This window comes from Camelus bactrianus, chromosome 23 (assembly GCF_048773025.1).
Source record: "Camelus bactrianus isolate YW-2024 breed Bactrian camel chromosome 23, ASM4877302v1, whole genome shotgun sequence".
NCBI lineage: Eukaryota > Metazoa > Chordata > Mammalia > Artiodactyla > Camelidae > Camelus > Camelus bactrianus.
This window is the reverse complement of record NC_133561.1, coordinates 31707139-31719179: the sequence shown is the minus strand read 5'-3', so window position 1 is coordinate 31719179 and position 12041 is coordinate 31707139. Positions and strand designations below refer to the sequence as shown.

The 12041-nt window shown below is 50.3% G+C and overlaps 1 protein-coding gene across 5 annotated transcripts in view; it reads left to right on the top strand.

The window, feature by feature from the left end:
- Positions 1 to 233: 233 nt before the first annotated feature.
- NFASC (neurofascin) overlaps positions 234 to 12041 on the top strand; it is a 175470-nt gene continuing 163662 nt past the window's right edge. For all 5 annotated transcript variants that reach the window (XM_074351986.1, XM_074351984.1, XM_074351982.1 and 2 more), the window contains exon 1: positions 234 to 365. In XM_074351986.1, the coding sequence (XP_074208087.1) occupies positions 259 to 365 (107 nt within the window). In that variant the 5' untranslated portion in view covers positions 234 to 258. The remainder of the gene's footprint in view (positions 366 to 12041) is intronic.

Genomic DNA, 12041 nt, shown 5'->3' with positions numbered 1-12041 from the left:
TCTCATTTTCAACGCGAGTCCGCAGAGAGGCCCGTGGGTCGGTGAGAAAAGAAAGGAGGCGCTTTTCTTCCCGGTCCAGGCTCTGCAAACCGACCCCCAACGCGCGGGGCGGGGCGGGGCGGCGTGGGAGCATCCCGCCCTCCTCCTCCTCAGTCCGGGTCCTCGCTCGGCGCGCGAAGGGAGGGGCGCGGGGGCGCGCACGCAGGGTGTCGGGGCCGCCGGGCTCGCGGGGACGCGCACGGGCTGGTCTCTGCCCTAATGCGGCGGCTGGCGGCGAGAGGCGCTGCAGCGGACGCGGGGGAAGCGGCGGCGCCGGCAGCGCACAGCGCCGACTGCGCCCAGGGCCGGAGCCCTCGCCCTCGCAGGTAGGTGAGCGCGGACACCGGCGAGATGGGGCTGGGGGTAGGACGGGGTTCATGGAAACCCATCCAGCGACACCCCCTTGTTCCCGCCCTCCTCTGTCCGTCTCCGTCCCCTGACCTGTCCCCATCCCCCTCCACCCACATCCCCGACCTCCTCTCCACAACGTTACCTGCCCTGAATCCATCCTATGTCCCTGTCTGGACCTTGCCCCATCCAGCTCCCAACCCCCTGCCCGCCCCAACACCTTTTCTGTCTCATTGGCCGTATCCCCTCCCCCTTCCTGCCCCCTCACTCTTTTCCCCTTTCCTCCTGCGCCTGCCTCCTCTGCGAGCCCTGCCCTTACCTGTTTACCTCCACACCCCACTTTGTATGACCCCATCCCTTCTGTTTTTCCTGCCTGGCACATCGGCCCCTCTCCTTGCCCTCCCTGTTCTGGTCCCCAGCTCTTACCCCCATCACTCCAGGTGCCTGACTCTCCATTAGCTCCTTCACAGTTTCTATCCTTCCCAGGTCCCCTCTGCACACCCTGTCCTAGCCCCTTCCCAGCTGCCTCTTGGTTTCCTCTCCACCATAGTCCGTCTCAGGAACCCCATTTTCTTCCCCTTGGCTCTTAGCTGGCCTGCCGCCCATCACCTTCCCCACCTGCCCTTCCTGGTGCTGTTCGTAGTCACACGGCTTGTGCTGAATCCCCTCACCTGCCACTGGGCCCTCCTTCCCTGCTTGGGAGGCGTAGGGCTCTGAAGGCCCTGTGTACTCGCTGTTGCAGAATACACTTATAACCTTTTTCTGTATGTTTGATCCTATTCATGGCTTGGGGGCAAAGGATGCTGGGTGTTAGCAGGCCTCTCTTATGTTCTTCTTCAGCTGCCCTCTGCCCCTAGTTCAGGTTTGTTTCCTAGATGGACTGGGGGAGGAGGTATTAAGCATAGGGAAACCAGGATTGGGAAGAGGCAGGGTCCAAACAGATGGCTGAGCATTCTCTTCCTGGTCTTGATCTGAGCCCTGGGATGCAGAGGCCTGGAAGAGGAGCCCCACTAAGGGCTGGAGAATTTGGGATTTTAGAAAGGATTCTTCCTCAGCCTCCAAGTCAGCACTTTGGCATCGGGAGCTGTCATGAGTGGCCCATGGGCTGGGCTGAGAGTGGGCAGAGTGCTGAATCACCTAGACTCTGGTCCCCATGGCAGCCCCTCTCCTGCTCAGAGCCAAGTTCTGCTCCTGATTCCTTCCTTGGCATTTGGCAGTGGTGTGTGTGTGTGTGTGTGTGTGTGTGTGTGTGTGTGTGTGTGTGTGTGTGTTGGGCAGATACCCTCTTCCTCAGTTAGGGGAGTGGGTGACAATGCCCCTTTCTTGTCTGTCTGTCTCCCTGGGATGAGGGCTTGGTGTGTTTTATCTACCCTTGGAAATGTGATGAGCCCTGCTGCGCCCCTGTCAAATCTCCTGCAAGGGCAGACCACAGGGCTTTGAGACCTGGTTGGGCAGGAGTTGAACTGTTTGTGTGGAGCTGGAGACTGGCTGGTTCAGAACCCACCAAAATTGAGACATAAGTAGGGGAAGCCCAGGGAAAATATGTGTGGAGAGTGGGAGCCCCTGGGGACGGGGCCATACCAGCTGTGGGAGCAGGGGGCAGGGAGAAGCAGCAAGGCAGAGACCTATCTCCCCCTGGTTTGGGGGTGATTGGATCTGGTGGAATTGCGTGGCAGGAAGAATTGAAGATGGGGGGTGGGTCTACCGGGCATCTAATACATTCTACCTTTTGTCCTGACAGAGCTGGCACTTCTGAGAGAGTAATTTCTTCCTCTTGTGTTTGGTTTCAGCTGAAGGGGTGTGTGTGTGTGTGTATGTGTGTGTATGTAGAAAGAGAGAGAAAGAGAGAGAGAGAGAGACAGAGAATAACACAGATGAGGAGGCTCACTCACACTTAGCCCAGAATTTGTGTTTGCCACCGTGAAACAGCGAATGGCAGCCCAATTTCCATCCTGGGGACCTTAGCTAAAATCCCAAGGCTTAAATTGGAGGTTAAGAGCAAATTGCTGACGGATCCTGTCCCTTCTCCTCAAGTCTCCCTCACTTTAAAATCTGAGTGGACTCCTGATTCAGCTCACGAGCAGCAACTCTGAATGGGACTCAGGCAGTGCCCAGCAAGGGCGGGTGGTGTGCGGCTGGGGCACTGGCTGTCCTCTGCTTTGTCAGCCTTCCGTGCCCTCCCATCATGAGTGGGGGTAGGGAGGGGAGCCTTCCTGGCATCAGTGCTCCCAGGTCTGCCTGCTATTCTTGGTCCAGGGAGGACGCATCACCTGGAGCCGTTGTCGAGAGCTGATTGGATTAGGGTTCTGACGTTGAAATGCTTGATTGGGGCTCGGGTTAAATGGGGGATTCTGATAACAATGTACGTGTTTCTCAGTTTTGTGCAATGAATCTCACCCCTCATCCCTTGTTTGACATCACAAAGGCTACACAGGGATAAATTGAGGCACTCAGAAAGGGAAGCCAGCTCCCTGCAGAGCTGGAGCGAGAGCTGGCTAGCTCCCTGTGGGCTGACGCAGACCATGCTCACTGGCCGGATCTCTCAGGGGCACACTGAGGAGGTGGCTGATATCTGGGGGTTGGGTTCTGGCTTTGGATATCTGCGGAGGGAGGGAGGTGCAGAGGAGGGCCCTATTTCTGCAGTGACTGAGAGACAGGATTCCAAGGCTCCAATCACTCTGTTGCAATGTGTTCCCTTTTCCTGGTGCCACTCTTCTCCAAGACCATCCAAGAGCTGGGGTGGGAGGATCATCACTCAAAAAAAAAAAAAAGAAATTCTAGAGAGGCAGAGAAGTTCAGTACCCAGTCTGTTTGGCCTCGGGGAAGAAGGAGGAAGGAAATGAGAAGAATTTAAGGCTCGTTACATATTTATTCACTCAGCGACTGCTAATGAAAAGTGCTGCTCTGCTAGGTGCTGGATCGCAGAGATGAAAAGTAAGACAGGGTCTCTCAGAGTTGCCAGTGTCATGGGGAAGAGAGACAAGAAATCAGACAAATAACACAGATAAGCTTGAGTGCAGACATGGGGACAGGGATGTTGAACAGCAGCATCTTTCATTCTCGCGGCATCAGTCCCCCCTCCTCTGCAGCTAGGAGATGCCATCAGAGTGATGGCTCAGGGCTGACCCTGAAGTTGACTGTGAAGAAGGAGGTGAGATGCAAGATGTCACCAGACCTCCGGCTTGAGGGGGAAGAGAGGGTTCTGGTGTAGCTACACCCTGCTGGGTACTGCTTCAGCCTGATGGGAGGAACTCTGGGACAAGAGTGAGGCTGCTTAACTCTCCTATTCCCATTTCCTAAGCACTTGCATTTTAGGGGCAAAGTGTGGTCAGAATATGCTTAGAATGTCAACGTGAGTTAGAGGAAAGAAGCCCAGTTTCTGCCCTCAGGAGCTCCTATCTGGTGGGGAAACAGCAAAGACACGCACAAGTATGTGCTCAGAAACCAGGTGAGGAAACACATTGTGAGTTCTGGTGTGTGTGGAAGGGCCTTGGAGTTCTGGGAGGTTAGAGTCAGATGGGAGTCGTCAGAGAAGTCCAGGTAGGGGAGAGGAGGTGCGTGGTGATGGGGGATCCTTTAGAAGTTATGCTCTTGAGCACAAGTCACCACAAACACCCAGCTGAACTGGGAAGGAGCCTAAGAACAGAGGCGCCCAGCCTCACCCTCGGAGCAGCCCCCTCCTCCCCACACATCTGATGTAGTTCATTTCATTAGTGTGTACGGACCCTTGGGATGTATCCCAGGAACTAAGCATGTAAGTCGAGTTGGAGAGACAGAAATGAAAAACAAATTATAATTCAGTACAGGAAATGCTCTAACAGAGGTTAGCTGGGTTCCTGGCATTGTAGGAGCACAGCTTCACGGTCCCGGTGGGCGGCAGGACCTGGGTGGTTGCACCGCACTGTTTGGATGGACTTGCGCTTTGGCTCAAGCAGCCTGATGTCAAACTTTTGAGCATTTACTCCAAACGCCCAGCTGGAGACCAAGCCCAGCTGCAAGGGCAGATGTTACATGCATACGGCCTGGTCCTTGGGGCTGCAGAGGAGGGCTCTGGGAGCGAACGGCTGCGCTGGCTGCTTGAGTAGGCACTTTGACATCTTTGCTGACCTGGTCAGATTGTGCCAGCCAGCTTGAGAACTCTTACACCAGCCTCCTTTCCTTAGGTTTTGAGACAAGTCAGGAAAAATAAAAGTGACATGATACAATAGTCATCATTAGAGAGCGCTTACTATGTGCTAGGCACCTTGCTATGTGCTTTATATGCATCCTCTCATTTAATCTTCATAAGGATTAACCCTACAAAAAAAGTATTGTTAGAATCCTGGTTTTACACACAATGAAACAGACCCAGAGAGGTTGTAATTTAAGATTGTAGAACAGGTAAGTTGCAGAACTAGAATTTAAACCTATATTACTTTGACATCAAATTCCATGCTCCTGTCCTGTAAGCTCACTGCCCCTGGTAGGACTGGAATGCTTTATCCACTTGTGCAAGGCTCTCTAGGGAAATCTGTTAGAAGTTAGCAGGCATTTTTGAGTACCTTCTGAAGAATACAGAAATCTGGTTCCTGCTTTCAAGTAGGGGAAATAAGATGGAGACATGTGAAAACTCTTGGAACGTAACGTAAGATGTTGGACAGTAAAATTCCAAGGGAAGGAGTGATGCCTCAGTGTGGCTGTGGGAGTCAGGGAGGTGACATGGCACCGTAGAAACTTCTCAGCCTTTGACATCTGACAGACCTGCATTCAAATCTTGGTTCTTTCACTTACTGAGGATCCTCAGTTTCCCAGTCTGTAAAATGGGGGTATTAATATGAACCTTGAAGAGCTGTTACAAGGATTAAATGGAATAAGGCAGTGAAGGGCCCCACACCCTCCCAGGCTGGCAGTAAATACTCACCACATGCTAGCTGCTCTACACAGAGGGGTAGGAATGGACCTTAGCCTTGAAGAATTGGTAGAATTTTAAAACGGAAGGGATGATGAGAGTTTTCTAGATGAGGGCACCCACCAGGGGCATAAGCAAAAACTTGAGGGGGTTCAGGCTTTTCAGGGAAGAAGTGACATGCCTCACCCTGCCTGCTCTCCCCAGGTCCCTGCAGTAAATTCTTACATAAAAGTACATCTTCACGCAGAGCGTGAGGGGCTTATGTCTTACTTCTGGCTCCACAGTTAACAGAGCTTAAATATGTTTCTCTCTCTGTAAAGCTAGAAGATTGCTGAAAGTCTCTAGTCCCAGAAGCCCGTATCTCTGGGATTATGTCATTGATTAATTTCTTGTCTTGCCTTTCCTTTCCCAAAAGCCATGCCATGAAAAAGTTGGGAGTGCCTAGGGCCCGGTGGGTCATCCCCTCCTGGCCCCTGTGGCTCCCCTCCTCCGAGAAGCAGCTGCCTGAGCATCTGCCTTCTCCTTCACCTGCTCCTCCTCACTCTTCCCCTCCCAGGCTGGGCCAGCCCCTCCTGAAAGGCCTCCCTGGCAGCCCCTCTCCCCATCATTATGATGCTAATCGTGCTGTTAATTTTTCTGAGATGCAGAAAGAAAGCTCCAATCTGTTCTAATGAATTTAATTAGAGAGGGGCTTGGAGGGCTTCAGAACCTCTTACCAGGATCACAATAAACAGAGTTAACGAGATAAACAGCTTGGGATCAGTGGCTCAGGGCTAGGAAGGGAGGATTTCTGACTCAGTCCTAGAATGAGGAAGCCCCTGGCCCTGGCGGCGGAGGAAGGCTGTGCGGGCTGTTTTCCACCAGATGGGTTCCCTTTTGAGCTCCTTCTGCCCGCCCCACCCAACTCTGTGTATGCAGTTGCATACTAAGTTCTGCCCTTGGGTGACATGACCCTCTAGAGAAGTCTTATCCTTCTCGTCATCATCACTAAACATTTTTTGGGCACCTGCTGTGTGGGTAAGGAGTACTGCACCATCTTCTAGAGCAAATTGGAGCCTCATGAGACCTTGTCTCTCTCTACCCCAGAGGAGATAAGAGATATATGTTCAAACATAAGAAATATTTGCTAATTCCAGACAGTAAATGCCTGAAGGTTGACAGGAGATTACATAGGACTTCGAAGACCTGGAAAAACCTCTTGCAAGAGGAAGTACTTGAGATGAGTCTTGAGACATCAAGACTTGAAGACCTAAGAATCAGAGCAGCTGGAGGAAGAGCAGATTGAAAGGCAGGGATGCGCAGGGGATGTTTGAGTCAGGACGAATAAACGGCATGGCTCGGGAGGTGGGTGCATGTTGTTTGGTAGTGAGGGGCGTGTCTGGAACAGCGTATTGAGATGTGATCCTAGAGGACCCTGAGTGCTGGAGCCTTCACTCTCCTAAAGCGGGGTCTCACTGCTTTCTTCCTCTGAGCACTTGGGACGATCAGCTTGGGGAAGGGTTCAGGACAGGATGATTCTGCCCTTCATGCTGAGTTCACTTTCTTGGATCCAGCTGAGGCCAATTGGGGTGGGTTGACCAGATACTAAATTTTGTTCTCGGATCTTGTGACTTTCTGGGAAGAGAATGAATGGCTGGCAGAGGAATTCCAAGGACTTTCCCCACTAATGAGAGTTTCCTGCTTCTTTACTGATGCTGGCCAATTTGCTTTGGCAGTGGCTTTTTTTGGGCAAATATTCTGTGGAATCTTCCAGTTCCAGGGTCAGTGAGTTTCATAACTCGTCTCTTTATATGATTAAGAGTTCTCTGAAGGTGTGTGTGTACCTGTGCATGTGCCCTTGTGTGTGCATGCTGCTTATGTTACTGAAATTCTTCCAACTGGATTCTGGTTCTAGTGTGATCACTATTTGTAGTGCAAAAGTTTTTAAACATTTCTGGGCCTTAATTTCTCCATGTGCAAGAGGGAAAGAGTCATCCCTGTATCCTATTGTATATAGATCCGTACTCTGAATTGTATATAAATCCATAAACTGAATGCTTTGAGAATAGAATTTTAAACATGAGGAGGTATTATAACTGTCATTTCTGACAAGAAATACAATATTGAGCTGAAATTTTAAGTCAATTCTCTCTCCCGCTTGGAAATTCTTGACTTGTGAGAGACTAGCCAGAGTTTTATTTGGGGGCACCAGCAAAGACGATGCTGTTTGTTATTTTCCATGACTTATCTGGGCTTGTGCATAATTAGCAGTGGAGTTAGTACATTGCTGTCAGGTGTTGGCTGGCCTATCCATGTGTGTTTGTATGGCAGACATTATTACAATGCCACTGTTATGATACCCATTGTGTGGTATTTTTCCACATGTTGGATGTGACATGTTCTTTATGAAAGAAAATGCCTCTGAAGCCACAGGCAATTTTCCTATGCTGATGAAGCAAGGACAGAAACTGGAGCTCTTTCTGATCATCGTCACAGGCTGAATGGAAATGAAGCCTTTGCGACTCATGTTGGGAGTTAAATCGGAGTTCTCTGGCTGATCCCAGCCCTGAGCTGAGCCTTGGCTTGTTTTTACATAATATTCATTCCATCTGCAGTTAGTCTTTGAAGCCTCTATTTTGTGCATAGCACACTTCTGGGTGGCAACTTGTCTTGAGAGAATCTTCAACTCATAGAATGTTAGAGATGGTTTAGTCCCATATCATTATTTTACTGATTAAGAGGAAATGGAGATAAAGAAGGATGGCATGACTTGCTTATGGCTGCATGGCTAGTTGCAGGCAGGGCTAGTTCTTCCACGTACCAGACCACTAGGAACTTTAAAAACTACATAAGAACCTAGTGACTGTACAAGAGGATATGTAATTAAGTTCCCTAAAGCAAGATTTAAACTAGAAATCCTTTGGGGTGTCAGAGAAGAGAAGATACCAATGTAGACTAAAGTCCTTTGGGGAGATTTTGAAGAGAATCAGGAGCTGGTCTGGGTCTCTAGGGACTGGTAGGATTTGAATGGATAAAGTTAAGCAAAAGACATTTCTGGTGGGGTGAGGGAGCGTAATCAGAGGTTTAGAGGAAGGAAGGTATGCTTGGGCGTTGAATTGGCCAGGCTGGGACAGTGGAAAATGCATCTTGGGGGGCCAGTTGAGACCAGACTCCAGAGACTCTTGACTCTGACTAAGGAGTTGGACTTTGTCCTGGAGTTGGTGGGGAGCATTTGAAGCTCTTTTGCTGAGCTCGCTCTTGCTCTGAAGACAAGATTGTGGTGTTAGGAGAATTGAACGCGAAATCCCTTCATAGGCACCTAATGGTATCTGGGGATAGTTCCTTCTGTTGGAGTGTTTGGGGAAAGGGGGAATCCTGAAACTTTTTCTTGGGCACTGGTAGGGAGCTTGCTGCTGTCCAGGGTCCTGACCTGCCCTCTGAAAGATTTTTCTCCCAGTGATGCCAGGTTAGAAGGTAAAGCCAGAGAATGCTTAGAAGCACCCAAAAGGGATCTGGAAAACAATTCTGGCTAGGACTGGGTAGCATGTGGGCTTTCTGGCAGCGAATCAGTTTGCAGCATCTGACTTCACAGTCCTTGTGATGAAAGCAAAAGTTTGGGTTGGGGGAAACGAGTAATGGCCCTTTTAAGGAGGAGAGAGCATGTGTGTGCACATATGCATGCTAAAATGACCCAGTTTGTAGCCCTGTAAAATCTGCCTTAGAGTCTTTGTATTTACACGAGTATCCCAGTACATTGCTTTTCTCGTTGTGAAAATGTACTCTTTCTATTCAATGTTTCAGAGTACCTAAAACCTCTCCAGCACACATGGAGGGAGCAACAGAATTTCCCAGAAGACCTTACTCTGCTTCAAATGAAACATCTAAATGATCAACAGTAGTGCTGTCCAATAGAGCTTTCTGTGATGATGGACATGTTCTGTATCTGCACTGTCCAACATGGTAGCCACTAGCCACAAGTGGATACTGAGGACTGAAATATGGCTAATGTGGCTGAGAAGTGAACTTTTAATTTAATTTAATTTTAATAGCCATGCGTGGCTAGTGGCTGCTGTATTAAACTGCACAGCTCTAGCATCAGAATCCTTGTCATTTGGCCCTCATACCTAAGCCTCTTTGACTTGGGGTGAAAATGGACTTCTGGATGGGGATGAATTTGACACAGTGCTGGAGAAAAACCCCATGCTGAATGTGAACTGAAAGTCTGCTCCTGGGCTGTGAATTGTGCCCTTTTTACTTGTCCCAGTGAGAACAACCATACATGATGCACTGCGGTTTTCCTTTCAAGGGCAGGGAGAAGGCTCCTTGGATTCTGGCTCTGGTCCCAAGGACCTGATCTGAGACTTTTTGGAGCCTTGAGTGGGCCAGCAACACAATGTGTATGGCCCTGGACAGTTGACTCTGCGCTGAAGTGAGGGACAGATTATTGCTGTTATATCAGCACATCTGACAGTCAGCAGAGTGAAGTTCATGGTCTTGATCTATCTCCCTTTCTGACTCAAGGCATCATTTCATCTTGTTTACCTCGTTTAATGGATGAGGTGTGGGTCAGTGGTAGAGGTACCAGAGTGGGGAAATGTGTTAAAATACAATCAATAAACAAGTAACAATAACCTGCCAAAAGACTGGGGCAGAAATTTCCATGTGTTGGCATGTGCCAGTGCACAGAGATCTCTGTAACCTTACCCTAAACACATTTGGTTTTTCTGGGTCTCTGGTCTTAGGCTTGCTATGTAGAAGTCTGGTTTCCTAAACCAGATTGTGTGTGCTTTTTAAAGCCATGCCGTACAGTTTTCTTTCATAGAATCTCAGTGTTCTGATAGTAATCCTTAATAAATGCCTGCTTGTGAGTAGCTCTTTGTTAGCCTGGAGCTGTGGGTCTGACTCCTAGAAAATGTGTGCACATGAATACAAATAATATTTATCAAGCCGCTGCTGGGAAAAAGTCTCTGTACGTGGTACTGTGGGCAGTGACAAAGGAGGAGCCGGGGATAGTTGATCTCAGTCTAATGGGAGAGCAAAGGCAGGCACGTGTGAAAAATCATACACGCACACACACAACCGATAGACAGAAACAAAGACCGAAGTGGTGGCAGGATACAGGGCTGGGGGAGGGGTGCAGGATGCTGGAGGGGCTGTTTTATGTGTGTGTCTCTGTCTGGCCATCTCTCGAGGATTCCCTCCTTCATGAGGCTGCGCTGGTACCAGCCACCTCCATGCCTGCAGTGACAGTGCCGCCTTTATGGTGGGTCAGGCAGCTCGCTGTCTCACGGGGGCTGTGCTGAGGCGCTGCTGTCCTGAGCTTGCCTCTTCTGTGGTGAAGAGCGCTTGGGGGGTGGGGTGGGGGGAGTGGGAGAAAACTGTGAAGGGGGAAGGAACTCCTTTTCCTTCTTGTCACTTAAATGGTGACAGGGTCCGCTCTCAGCTTCCGTCCTTGTCCCAGGAGGGGCTCGTTTGGACTCCGGCAGCTCTTGTACGTGCAGATCTGTGATGCAGGCTCAGGTGCAGATCTGGAGGAGACAGGAAAAGCTGAGCTTAAGGATGTGGCTCTCCACAGTCACCTGAGCCCCCTGCTCTGCTCCCAAGGGGTGTGCACTGCCTGGTGGGGGGCAGGCGGGCTGCATCTCCCTACTGGGGCTGGGGAGGGACTTCTCTGGTTGACTCACAGGGAGGAGTCTGCCCTTTTCCGTCTTCCATGCGTGCATGAGTCACTGGGGATCTTGTGAAAGTGCAGAGGCAGAGTCAGCAGGGCTGGACTGGGCCTGGATTCTGCATTTCTAACCAGCCCCCAGGTAATGCCAGTACTCCCAGTCAGCAAACCACATTCTGATTGGCAAGGCCGTACACGTGTGTTCTCAACCTGGCAACACATTAGCCTCACTGGGCAGAGATTTTTAAAGATGCTGATGCTGGGGCCCACTCTGCACCAAATAAATCACGATCTCTGAACATTGGATTTGGGCACAGGAGTGTTTAAAGGCCCTCCTGGTGATCCTAATGTCCAGCCCAGGCTGAGAACCACTGGCTGTCTGGATGGTTTTTCTCCCCCACAGTACCACATACAGAGACTTATGCCCAGCAGGGGCTTGATAAAAGCTGATCTGCTTTTCACCTGGCTATTCCGTCCTTACCCTAGGAGACTAAGAGCCTCGAGGGCACAGAATGTCTCGTGTCACCAGCCCTGCCCCGCCGCAGTCCTCACTCGGCAGGTGGGCTCACTCTATCCCTTTGGCCACTGCTCCCAGGGATGTACCATCAGCCATGAGCGACCAAAGAATGTGGCTGGTCTAGAGGAGGCCAGTTATAACTCCCAGAACCAGCCAAGGTGGGCACCTGGTGCCTAGAACCATGCCCGGCATGTAGTAAACTTTCAAGAAATAGACATTGAATGGATGATTGTTCCAGTGTGAGGTGGCAGAAAGGGCACTGGATTAGGGGTCTGAAGAGCAGACGAATTAGGGATCTAAAAGGACCAGAGCAAGTTAGCTTTAATTTTCTCAGTTGTGAAATGGGGATAACGTGCCTACCAAATAGGACAATTTGAACAGAGTAATGTAGGAGAAAGGGCTCTGTAAGAGCTCGTGTTGTGCAGGTAAATGATTGTGCAGGGATTCATTTTAAAAGCAGCTGGCTAAGCTCTCGGTATTGGTCTTCCAACCCCTGCTCTAACAGACCCTCCCAGATCCCACGGTGCATGCTTCTGTCCACAGAGCAGCAAGGGGCAAGGGAGGAGCTGTCCACTGGACACCTGCTCTGGGTCAGGTGCTAT